This window comes from Salvelinus fontinalis, chromosome 26, assembly GCF_029448725.1.
Source record: "Salvelinus fontinalis isolate EN_2023a chromosome 26, ASM2944872v1, whole genome shotgun sequence".
NCBI lineage: Eukaryota > Metazoa > Chordata > Actinopteri > Salmoniformes > Salmonidae > Salvelinus > Salvelinus fontinalis.
Window position 1 is genome coordinate 25,075,279 of NC_074690.1, and position 13,316 is coordinate 25,088,594.

Sequence of the window (13,316 nt, forward strand, 5' to 3'; positions counted from 1 at the left end):
CCATAACTTTGGTGCCTTACATCTTAATCAACAAGCTGGCAAACTAGCTACTATATGGCCAGTCAAACAAGCTTGCACTAGGCTGCTAGTTGCAGCATGGTTTGTCGTAATAGCTAGTGCGTCATAGCTTCCGAGAGCGGAGTGATTTTCAGAATTAGAAACTAGTGTTAGGCGGATGAGCATAATCTTGATTTTTAGAGCTGAGTTCCACGTCCTACAAGAAAGATGGGTTGAGGGACGAGCGTCGCGTAGGAGTGATGCGATCTGATGTAAGACAATGCAATGAAGCATTGTGTTTCTTTCTGCTTTGCTTGCTGTTCGGGTTTTTGGCAGGGTAATTGTAAAGCACTTTGTGACAACATGCTGATGTAAAAATGTATTAATAACAAAGTTGTTTCATTGATTGAAGCTGGGGAAACTAACTTAGCATTGTAATCATAGGTAAGATCACGTCGCTGGACACAAGTCTGCTGAGAGCCTCCATGAAGCCAGGCTGGGAAGACCTGGTCAGGAGGTGCATCCAAATGTTCCACCTGCAGAACGACGGGGAGATGTCATTTGCCAAAAAGCATCAGCAAGAAGGTACGTCTCACGGGCTCTCTAGGCCTTTGATCTTCTGTTGATTAATGCCCAAATTTGAAAGCATGTCAGGAAATCTCTCTCTCCCCCATATCTCTCACTCTCTCTCATCCATCTCTCCAGTCCTGAGACAGGGCCATGCGTTCAGCCCTCTGTATCGCTTCTCCCTGTCCGACGGTACTATTGTGTCGGCCCACACCAAGAGCAAGCTGGTGCGCTCCCCTGCCACCAACGAACCTCAGCTCTACATGTCCCTCCACATCCTCCAGAGGTACGTCTCCCCTGAACACCACCTCTCTAGTTCAGGGTTATTCAACCAGGGATCATGGAGGTACTGCAGGGGGGGGCTGCGAAAATATAAAAAAAGTGTTTATTTTTAATTTCATTGTCTTTAGTTATATTGCTTGCAACAACAGAATAAACACATTTTTTGTTACTTATCTACAGTAGAAAAGAAGAGAAAATATTATTTCTAATGATGTCAGCTTCAGTTTATATACACATAGGTTGGAGTCATTAAAACTAGTTTTCAACCACTCCATACATTTCTTGTTAACAAACTATCATTTTCGCAAGTCGTTTAGGACATCTACTTTGTGCATGACACAAGTCATTTTTCCAACAATTGTTTACAGACAGATTATTTAATTTATAATTCACTATCACAATTCCAGTGGGTCAGAAGTTTACATACACTAAGTTGACAGTGCCTTTAAATAGCTTGGAAAATTCCAGTAAATGATGTCATGGCTTTAGAAGCTTCTGATTGGCTAATTGACATAATTTGAGTCAATTGGAGGTGTACATGTGGATGTATTTCAATGCCTACCTTCAAACTCAGTGCCTCTTTGCTTGACATCATGGGAAAATCAAAAGAAATCAGCTAAAATTGTAGACCTCCACAAGTCTGTTTCATCCTTGGGAGCAATTTCTAAACGCCTGAAGGGACCACGTTCATCTGTACAAACAATAGTACGCAAGTATAAACACCATGGGACCATGCAGCCGTCATACCGCTCAGGAAGGAGACGCGTTCGGTCTCCAAGAGCTGAACGAACTTTGGTGCAAAAAGTGCAAATCAATCCCAGAACAGCAAAGGACCTTGTGAAGATGCTGGAGGAAACGGGTACAAATGTATATTTATCCACAGTAAAAACGAGTCCTATATCGACATAACCTGAAAGGCCGCTCAGCAAGGAAGAAGCCACGGCTCCAAAACCACCATAAAAAGCCAGACTACGGTTTGCAACTGCACATGGGGACAAAGATTGTACTTTTTGGAGAATGTCCTCTGGTCTGATGAAACAAAAATAGAACTGTTTGGCCATAATGACCATCGTTATGTTTGGAGGAAAAAGGGGGATGCTTGCAAGCCGAAGAACACCATTTCAACCTTGAAGCACGGGGGTGGCAGCATCATGTTTTAGGGATGCTTTGCTGCAGGAGGGACTGGTGCACTTCACAAAATAGATGGCATCATGAGGTAAGAAGATTATGTGGATATATTGAAGCAACATCTCAAGACATCAGTCAGGAAGTTAAAGCTTGGTGGCAAATGGGTCTTCCAAATGGACAATGACACAAAGCATAATTCCAAAGTTGCAGCAAAATGGCTTAAGGACAACAAAGTCAAGGTATTGGAGGGGCCATCACAAAGCCCTGACCTCAATCCCATAGAAAATTTGTGGGCAGAACTGAAAAAGAGTGTGCGAGTAAGGAGGCCTAGAAACTTGACTCAGTGTTACAAGCTCTGTCAGGAGGAATGGGCCAAAATGTACTTAACTTATTGTGGGAGGCTACCCGAAATGTCTGACCCACGTTAAACAATTTAAAGACATTGCTACCAAATACTAATTGTGTGTATGTAAACTTCTGACCCACTGGGAATGTGATGAAATAAATAAAAGCTGAAATAAATAATTCTCTCTACTATTATTCTGACATTTCACATTCTTAAAATAGTGGTGATCCTAACTGACCTAAGACGGTGAATTTTTACTCTGATTTAATGTCAGGAATTGTGGATAACTGAGTTTAAATGCATTTGTCTAAGGTGTATGTAAACTTCTGACTTCAACTGTAGATCAAATGACACTAATTGGAGCCAATTACACTCACTGGAGTATATGACATGCACTACTGTAAAAAATAAATAATAATAATAAAAAAAAAAAGATGCCTCAAGTCATCAACTGGCAACTTCATTAAATAGTACTCGCAAACACCAGTCTCAACATCAACAGTGAAGAGGTTACTCCGGGATGCTGGCCTGTTCTTTTGCCCATCTTAATCTTTTATTTTTATTGGCATGTCTGAGATGGCTTTTTCTTTGCAATGCTGCCTAGAAGGCCAGCATCCCGGAATCGCCTCTTCACTTGACGTTGAGACTGGTGTTTTGCGGGTAATATTTAATGAAGCTGCCAGTTGAGGACTTGTGAGGCGTCTGTTTCTCAAACTAGACACACTAATGTACTTGTCCTCTTGCTCAGTTGTGCACCAAGGCCTCCGACTCCTCTTTCTATTCTGGTTAGAGCCAGTTTCGCTGTTCTGTGAAGGGAGTAGTACACAGCGTTGCACGAGATCTTCAGTTTCTTGGCAATTTCTCTTATGGAATAGCCTTAATTTCTCCGAAGAATAGACTGATGAGTTTCAGAAGAAAGTTATTTGTTTCTGGCCATTTTGAGCCTGTTATCGAACCCACAAATGCTGATGCTCCAGATAGTCAACAAGGCTAAAGACCAGTTTTATTGCTTCTTAATCAGAACAACAGTTTTCAGCTGTGCTAACATAATTACAAAAGGGTTTTCAAATGATCAATTAGACTTAAAATTATAAACTTGGATTAGCTAACACAACGTGCAATTTGAACACAGGAGGGATGGTTGGTGATAATGGGCCTCTGTACGCCTATGTAGATATTCCATTCAAAATCAGCCGTTTCCAGCTACAACAGTTATTAACAATGTCTACACTGTATTTCTGATCAATTTGATGTTATTTTAACGGACAAAAATTTGCTTTTCTTTCAAAAACAAGGACATTTCTAAGTGACACCAAACCTTTGAATGGTAGTGTAGGTAAGCTTTCTTGAATTGGACATTTTTGCCAACAAATGGCTAACGTTTGTTTAAAGAGTTGCTGTTAGCGAAAATGTGTTTGGAGTTACTTTTCTAGCTAATAGGTAATATTACTGTTTACAGTTATAGTGTCATTATTTTTCCCTCCCTACATTATCTTCCAAATCTATTAATTTAAAAAAAAAAATTGATTACCTTGTAATTATCATTTACCTGATAAGACATGACAGAAAAAAATGCTAACGAATGTTTGGAGTCACTGGTTTGCCTGGGAGGGGGTCCCTGGGCAAGAGAAGGTTGAAGACCCCTGCTCTAGTTCAACCCCCAATGTTTGGGCCTCAGCAGCCATTGACATTGACCCTGGGCCGTTCTACTGATTCTAATTCTATGGGTGCATCCACACAACGGAGGCTCAGTTCATCCCTTGCCACAGCTAATATGATGTGCCCCACCTCTTAAACATAGTCAGGGGCTGTGTGCCAAATGCCACCCTATTCCCTGTATAGTGCACTGCTTTTGACGAGAGCTCTATGAGCTGCAATCTGAAGTAGTGCACTATCAAGGAAATAGGGTGCCATTTCGGAAGCAACCCCAGTGTTTCACCCTTTTATCTGGCGGCCTTGGGGCAGAGCGCGACAGGAACGGGAAACAATAACAGGACTGTTGTTGAGAATGAGTGGATCAACTGCAAACTTGACGCTTTCTTGTCTAATTCTCAAACTCATAATGTTGCTTCAGTGCCGTGCACAATGACGCCTTTGTGTTTTTAACTGTGCCTGAAGCTGCTTAAGCCCGCTCGGTGCGTACTGCTTTATAGCTGTGGACTGGAGACCCCACTGGCGTTTTGAGTTTGCGCTGTCTCATAGGAGGGAACTTTAGTTATTCGCCTACATTATCTTTTATCAGTGTCCGTCATGGAAGTAGTACTGTGTGAATGGAAAACGTTGACAGTAAATGCCATTTTTTTTATGCTTTTCTATAGTTTAGGCAGAATGACTGAAAACAGCTTCCTTAAGTATGTTTGCATTCCAAATGGCACCCTATTTCCTTTATAGTGCATTACTTCTGACTAGAGCCCATAGGGCTGTGATCACTTCACTATATAGGTAATAGGGTCCCATTTGGGATTGAGCCTATGATTATGTCCATCTCCATCCCTAAAGCTGTGTGTCTATTTGTTTTGCCCTCTTCCAGGGAGCAGACGATGTGTGGGATGAACCCAGACATGTCTGCCCAGGGACAGGGGATGGGGAAGCAGCCAATGAACACTGTGTCTTCACTGACTCCTCCCAGTGTGGGTGGGCTGTCACCAGGGTTGGGGGGACAGGACACAATGGTTGGCAGCAATACCAACATGGCCACCACGGGTGGGCGTTACAGATGCCAGGGGGCTATGAACCGTTCTCCCACTCCTCGGGGTAGCAGCAACTATGCACTCAAGATGGGGATGAGCAGCCCGTCGCAGGGCAGCCCCAGTGTGACCTCTCAGGGGGGTCAAGGTGGCGGTGGCACCATGCTGTCCCCACGCCACCGCCAGAGCCCCAGTGTGGCGGGTTGCCCCCACGTTGTTCCCACAGGACCCTTCTCCCCGACAGGCAGCCTGCACTCTCCACTAGGGGTGTGTAACAGCACAGGGGTGGGGAACAACCACAGTGTCTACACTGGTAACAGCTCCCTCAATGCCCTTCAGGCCCTCAGCGAATGCCACAGGGTCTCCCAGCAGGGGCAGTCCATAGGGTCACCTGACAGGAAGCCAGGCAACATGCTGCAGATGCAGAGTCCCCCTGGTAGTGGTGGAGCTAGCAGCACTAGTAGCCCCAACCTCAACTCCAGCCAGCTGGCCAACCGCAGCAGCTGCACGTCTGAGATAGAGATGTTTGGAGCGTATGGGGAGCAGTCCCAGCCAGACGGGGAGGAGAGGGAGGACGTGGAACAGAAGAAGTCGAAAGATGACACCCTCAAGCCTTTTGGAGGATCAGGAGGAGAGCTGACCGAGGCCCAGAACAGGCTCCTCAACAGTAAGGGCCACACCAAGCTCCTGCAGCTACTCACCAACAAGTCAGAGCACATGGATCCCTGCTCGCCCCACGGGGCCCCTGGGGGAGGCGAGCCCAACTGTAAGGATCCCGGGATGGGACCAGGGGGCCACAACAACCACTCCACCTCGCTGAAGGAGAAACACAAGATCCTCCATAGACTCCTCCAGAACAGCACGTCCCCGGTGGAGCTGGCCAAGCTGACGGCTGAGGCCACGGGGAAGGAGCTGGGTCAGGGCCAGCAGGACCAGGGAGGACCAGACTGTAAGGCTGCCACCATGGCTGAGATGGCCACCAAGCAGGAGCCCACCAGCCCCAAGAAGAAGGACAACGCTCTGCTGCGCTACCTGCTGGACAAGGACGACAACACCATGCAGGAGAAAGGCATCAAGATTGAGCCCGGAACAGAGATGAAGCTGGCCAATGTGAAGACTGAGAAGCACGACCCGGGATACAACATGGCAGACCAGGTCAGTAGAGCAGCAATGTGATACATTGGCTGAGTCCCAAATTATACCCTATTCCCCCTATGGGCCCTGGTCAAAGGTAGTGCGCTATATAGGGAATAGGGACACAACCACTGATCGAGAGTCTGAAGTAGGAGGTAGAGGTTGTAGTAAGTCTGTGTTCAGAGGATAAGAGGTGGATGGATGGATGGGGAGGTAAAAACTACAGCTTGTAAGTTTAGTTGTAAGTTAGGCTACACATTTCCTCTAGGGGAACTACAGAGATTAATCTCAGATGAGAATATTGAGCATAATATAACATATTGTTTTATGCCATATTTGTTTTGAAAATCTCCTGAAATACACGACATTCAGATATCTCTTTTAGCATAGCCACAATATGTGAGTTCCAATTCTCCACCCTTTTCCCAAAGGGTGCACTTGCACACACCATTTTTAACAATGGTGAAGACTCCACTCCAGTCAATGTTTACTCCAATCCAATACTTTTAGATCATGACGGGAAGTGCACACTTTGGGAGATTGTTAGAGAATCGGGACACTGCCCGAGAGGAGGCAGGAGATGGAACAGGAACTAACCAACAGCAGGTCACCCTGGCATGTAGACGTGCAGTGCACAGGGAGGAGGGCAGAGTAGAGCTGCGAGCCGTGCGGATCGGAGGGCAGAGCAGCCTTACATCATACATGACCTCATTAGTTCAGGTTGCTATTTATATCCTCCCCTCTATTCATTGGCCTGCCTGTATGAAATGGCCTGGGCAGGAAGATTCCATTCCCATCTGTAGGCCTCTCTCCTCTTTCTCTCTCTCTCTAGCTTTCTCTCTGCTATCATATTGAAATGAAAAATGTAGCTCATTCTCAGTGATGATGGGTACAGTAATTAGCCGAGGCTAGCTATGCACTGGAATCGTTGATTTGAAAGCGATCCACATTTTAATGTGGAGTATTCAGTGTTTTCCTGCGCTAGAAAATATGTTCCATAATATCTATATATTTATGTACGTAGTACTCAGATGTTCTAAATGCTCATGGACACAGTCTCCCACATTCTACTATCCTACTCATGTCTGCTCCCGAAGTCTACTTTAATGCATATAAGACTTGTCTGTGTCTTTCTGTGTGTGTGCTTGGATGTGCATGCAGTCTAGTGTGCTGGAAGACATCTTGGATGATCTGCAGTGTCGCCAGCAGCAGCAGCTCTTCTCAGGCCAGCACCACCAGCAGTCCAGACCCGTGTCTCTGCCCGCCAACGTAGACAAGCAGTCCATCATCAACGACATCCTGCAGATGACAGAGAACAACAGCAGTCCCACGGGCACCAACACCCAGCAGAAGGCCTTCCCAGGTATGGGCCCAGGACGTGAGTTAACCACACCCCTGCTCTTATCTGTTCTAGGTTGCATCCCAAATGGCACCCTCTTCCCTATGGGTCCTGGACAAAATAGTGCACTGTATAGAGAATAGGGTGCCATTTGGGAAGCAACCCAAGTAGCATGAGATGGTAGTAGCCCTTAACCACAGATCTGAGATCAGCTTACCCTCCCCAAATCTTAATAACCTTCATCATAAAGAATATCTGACCTGGTGTTAGGGGCAATTTCTACCTACTTTGTCCCACTTTTGGGGAAAAGATTGTTAGGTCAAGCCAGTATAGTTTAATAAGATTGTGTAACTTTTTCTTTCTTGTGCTCCCAGACTTCAATGGTCCCAGGATGGGTCAGGTAGGCCAACGGCCCCCTGTCCGCAGTATGTCCCTGGATCAGTCCAACATGTCTGCCCACGGTTCTCCCCGATCCTTCCCTCCTCCCAGGAACAGCAGCCCCTACTCTGTCATGCAGCAGCAAGCAATGATGGGAAACCACGGAATGCTGCAGAACCAGGCTAACATGGGCAACCCAGGTGAGGAGTCTAAAAATTCATTAAGCATTACCATCAAAATGTCTAGTGCAAATTTAAGATATGTGCTCTGTGTTATTAGATATAGGATCAGTCCCAAATGGCACCCTATTCCCTATATAGTGCACTAATTTTGACCAGGGACCGTAGGGTCCAGTTTCAGTGTTTGTAAGCTGAGCCAGGATCACTTCTAGTCTGTCCTCTTCTTTCCCCCTGTCCCAGGCTTGCCCCAGGCTAGCATGCAGCAGGGTTGGGGTCCTCGGGGGCCAATGTGCCAGGCTCTGCAGCAGAGAATGGGGCCTGATGGTCGCATGGTGCCCAACATCTCAGCTGGAGTCCCCATGAGGACCAGTAACCAGCAGCCTGGACTCAGACAGATGGTCCCAATGCAGATGATGGGAAACGGTAGGTGCTGGTGCTGCCCACCTTTTTCCACACACACCTTGCCCGTTTTTCCACACACACCTTGCCCGTTTTTCCACACACACCTTGCCCGTTTTTCCACGCACACCTTGCCCTTGTTTCTCCACGCACACATTTACAACTTGCCGCCGTTTCTCCAAACACACAAATGTCTCCATTGTCTCTGTATCCATCTAGAGCCATATGAAGCCCATAATTTAAGTTATTCTGAGTATTTTCATAATGTCTGTTGAACAGTGCAATCAGATATGGAGATGGCTGGTCCTCCCTACCCAGGACAGCAGGCACCGCCCAATCAGACAGCCCCGTGGCCTGACCGCATGATGTCAGTGGATCACGGGCCTTATGGGAACCAGAACCGGTAACTAGCTACACACCGTACAGACCCCTTCTCTCAGTGACAGTACAATACACCTCTCTGCTGTCTGACACACTCTTTTGGGAAGTAGTGCACTATATAGGGTACCATTTGGGACTAAACTAACTCAGTCTGAACCTACTCTGGGCCCGGTTTACCAAAAGCATCTTAAGGCTAAGTTCATCGTTAGAATCTTAGTAGGAGTATCGTTAAATCTCCGAGCTGTTTCCCAAAACGATTGTTAATAACGTTGCACTTAAATGCTTGTAATCTAACGCCTGCCTCAGACCACTAGTAGAAGTGCATCAATGGGTGCTTTTTTTTTGACCTCCCACACAGATCTCCGCTAAACATAAAATCACATGCTTTATCCATCTCTGTGACCACCGATAACTTTAAAACAAAGTTGCCTACAAATACAAAGTTGCCAATGTCTTTGCAATTGATACAACCAACATACTGTATAAAAATATGCTTTAAATGAAAACTGAGATGACTGCATTAAAATATAAACAGTAGGGGCCTCCCGGTGGTGCGGTGGTCTAAGGGACTGCATCGTGCTAGCTGTGCCACCAGAGACTCTGGGTTCGAGCCCAGGCTCTGTCGCAGCCGGCCGCGACCAGGAGGTCCATGGGGCGACGCACAATTGGCCTAGTGTCATCCGGGTTAGGGAGGGTTTGGCCGGTAGGGATATCCTTGTCTCATCGCGCACTAGCGACTCCTGTGGCGGGGCGGGCGCAGTGCACACTGACCGACACATTGGTGCGGCTGGGTTGGATGCGCTCTGTGTTAAGAAGCAGTGTGGCTTGGTTGGGTTGTGTTTCGGAGGACGCATGGCTCTCGACCTTCGTCTCTCCTGAGCCCGTACGGGAGTTGTAGCGATGAGACAAGACAGTAACTACTAACAATTGGATACCATGAAATTGGGGAGAAAAAGGGGGCAATTTTTTTTTAAAGAAAATATATATTTATAAACTATTTTGCTACTTGTAGGCTACTGCTATGAGTCTCAAAATATTTCAAGATGTGTAGCCTATGTGCACAATGATGTGCCAAATCTGTGATTTTGTGCATTTTTATTGGGTAAACATTAGAAAAAGCCACCTCCAATAGGTGATATGTCTCTAGGCGCTGATCCGTCGTCCGTATTGTGAAATAATTGTAATGTTAAGGAAATATTTTAAGGTATAAAGCTGATCCGAGAGCAGCACTCCCCTTCCCTTTCCTTCAATCCTATCAGTATCGACACATGCTCCAACAACTTCAGTCAGGGGCTGTTGAGTGAGTCAAAATGACAGTCGTATGGTATGCACATGATGGTGTGTGTATGATGAGAAGCAGATTCACCGTGGTGATCTCCTTGGCCACACTGCCGTTTCCAGTCTGACCTTTGACCTCTAACCTCAGACCTTGTGTTGTGTTCTTGCTCTTAACACCCACAATTTTTTTTTGTCTCGCACCGATTCTACCGATAGCGGCTACCTCGAGAGGGTCTACTTGCAATAACTGTATGTGATTGTATTTTCCTACTGAACCTTAGTCTGGATCGGAGCGTCTGCTAAATTTCTTTAATGTAATGAAACGTTGTGTTCCCCACAGACAGGCTTATGGTAACCCCCAGGATGAGGTACTGTGTTCTCCCTTGCGGCCTGGGGAGGGTCCTTCGGACGGGGATGCCCTGCTCAGCCAGCTCTACTCAGTGCTGAAAGACTTTGACGGCCTGGAGGAGATTGACCGGGCCCTGGGAATCCCCACTCTGATTAGTCAGGTAATCTCTATTAGCCACTCTAATCTGCGCAGGCCACATATGTACTTGAGCAGGGTTTCCCAAACTTGGTCCTGAAGCCCCTCCGGGGGCACGTTTAGTTTTCTTCCCTAGCACTACACAGCTGATTCAAGTTTTGATTATTTGAATCGGCTGTGTAGTGCTAGGGCAAAAACAAAAATGTTTACCGGGGCGGGCTCAGGGCCGAGTTTGGGAAACCCTGTACTAGAAAGCTCATCTCCTATCTTTGCAATGGCCACTTCAAAAGGTGCTGTCAATGGCGCTGTCCATGCTAATACTGGCTTTGGGTCAAGTGTGCCCTCCAACTCTATGGCCCAGGCCAACAAGCCTATACCAGGCAGCTGGACTCAGCTCATTTTCTCCTGAGGCCTTACTGTAGTACTGTAATTCACTGACTGCTGTACAGTAGTTACTACAGGGAATTTGTATGTTGCTGTGGCTTCTGTCATTTTAATGGATTGAGATATTAAGGAAGTTGGTGTAGAAACTACAAAATCTCAAATGAAATTAACTGACTAGTTAGCAAGCCATTACTTATTAACGGAAGGAAGACAGCCAAATGAACACTGACCTACAGTAGCTTTTTTTTTTTTTTTACGTCCTGCTATGTGACTCAATTTCTTACTTGGTTTGATCTCTGTAGGGCCAGCCAGTGGCGCAGGAGCAGTATGCCAGTCAGGAGTCACCCATAAGGAAGCCACCCATGTATAGCCAGTACCCCCAGGCTGGTAGCATGGCACAGGGCAACTACATGAGCCAGCAGGACCCTGGCTTCCACGGTATGCCCGGTCAGATGGGCCAGCGGATGGGGTACCCCATGCTCCGACTCCCTGCCCGACCAGGAGGCCCGGTGCCTGCCCAGCCCAACAACCTGAGGCTGCAGCTGCAGCACCGACTACAGGCACAGCTGGTAGGGCGACACACCATCCCTGGAGCCCTCACTGTTAATAATATAGGCCCTATCCTAATGAATGTCTTCATCTGCAAAGAAACATTTAAAAAGCTTGAAATTGTTTGAAATGATAAATACTTTACAAAGTTTACATATTAGACCTAAGGCACAATATACAAACTTGCCTCTTTCAAAATCAGACCCACCACCCCTAGAGCCCTCAATGTAAATCATAGGGCATATAGAAGTCCTGACCTGAAAGGACAAGTGCTAAGCTAAAGCTTGAAATGGTATTGAGTAGTTTGCAATATTGACATGGATAATTTATAAACCTAAAGGAACTGGACATTTAAGAACATTGCAAACTGAACTGGACATCTGAAAATAACTGTTTATAGTCTACTCAGTTTCTGCAGTAAACTCTGAGGATTCTACTGCCACCTGCTGGAGAGGTTGAGAAATGGATAAACTATTTTATAGCAATGACTCAAATGAAATGTTATTTTTATTTTATATATTTCACCTCTATTTAACCAGGTAGGCCAGTTGAGAACAAGTTCTCCTTTACAACTGCGACCTTGCCAAGATTACGCAAAGCAGTGCGACACAAACAACAGAGTTACACATGGAATAAATAAACATGCAGTCAACACCATAGAAAAGTCTATATACAGTGTGTGCAAATGAGGTAAGATAAGGGAGGTACGGCAATAAATAGGCCATAGTAGCGAAATAATTACAACTTAGCAATTAAACACTGGAGTGATAGATGTGCAGAAGATGAATGTGCAAGTAGAGATACTGGGGTGCAAAGGAGCGAAGAATAAATAACAGTATGGGGATGAGGTATTTGGATGGGTTATTTACAGATGGGCTATGTGCAGTGATCTGTGAGCTGCTCTGACAGCTGGAACTTAAAGTTAGAGAGGGAGATATGAGTCTCCAGCTTCATTGATTTTTGCAATTCGTTCCAGTCATTGGCAGCAGAGAACTGGAAGGAAAGGCGGCCAAAGGAGGAATTGGCTTTGAGGGTGACCAGTGAAATATACCTGCTGGAACGCGTGCTACGGGTGGGTGCTGCTATGGTGACCAGTGAGCTGAGATAAGGCGGAGCTTTATCTAGCAAAGACTTATATAGATGACCTGGAGCCAGTAGGTTTGGTGACGAATATGAAGCGAGGGCCAGCCGACGAGAGCATACAGGTCGCAGTCGTGGGTAGTATATGGGGCTTTGGTGACAAAACAGATGGCACTGTGATAGACTGCATCCAATTTGCTGAGTATAGTGTTGGAGGCTATTTTGTAAATGACATCGCCGAAAGTTGAGGATGGGTAGGATGGTCAGTTTTACGAGGGTATGTTTGGCAGCATGAGTGAAGGATGCTTTGTTGTGTGATATAATCTAACCAATAGTTTATAATCTAACCAAACACCTAGGTATTTGTAGTTGGCCACATATTCCAGGTCAGAACCGTTTAGAGTAATGATGCTGGACGAGCGGACAGGTGCGGGCAGCGATCGGTTGAAAAGCATGCGTTTAGTTTTACTTACATTTAAGAGCAGTTGGAGGCCACGGAAGGAGAGTTGTATGGCATTGAAGCTCGTCTGGAGGTTTGTTAACAGTGTCCAAAGAAGGGCCAGAAGTATACAGAATGGTGTCATCTGCGTAGAGGTGGATCAGAGAATCGGCAGCAGCAAGAGCGACATCATTGATGTATACAGAGAAAAGAGTCGGCCCGAGAATTGAACCCTGTGGCACCCCCATAGAGACTGCCAGAGATCCGGACAACAGGCCCTCTGAT

General features: G+C 46.1%; 1 protein-coding gene across 9 annotated transcripts in view; it reads left to right on the forward strand.

Annotated features, from left to right (window-relative positions):
• Positions 1 to 13,316, forward strand: part of LOC129823987 (nuclear receptor coactivator 2-like) — a 60,292-nt gene that overhangs the window by 29,046 nt on the left and 17,930 nt on the right. For 8 of the 9 annotated variants that reach the window (XM_055883209.1, XM_055883208.1, XM_055883215.1 and 5 more), the window contains 9 exons: positions 442 to 582; positions 703 to 850; positions 4,851 to 6,162; positions 7,303 to 7,519; positions 7,855 to 8,058; positions 8,278 to 8,460; positions 8,716 to 8,839; positions 10,436 to 10,604; positions 11,266 to 11,532. In XM_055883209.1, the coding sequence (XP_055739184.1) occupies positions 442 to 582; positions 703 to 850; positions 4,851 to 6,162; positions 7,303 to 7,519; positions 7,855 to 8,058; positions 8,278 to 8,460; positions 8,716 to 8,839; positions 10,436 to 10,604; positions 11,266 to 11,532 (2,765 nt within the window). The remainder of the gene's footprint in view (positions 1 to 441; positions 583 to 702; positions 851 to 4,850; positions 6,163 to 7,302; positions 7,520 to 7,854; positions 8,059 to 8,277; positions 8,461 to 8,715; positions 8,840 to 10,435; positions 10,605 to 11,265; positions 11,533 to 13,316) is intronic. The other variant, XM_055883214.1, reaches the window with a different exon arrangement.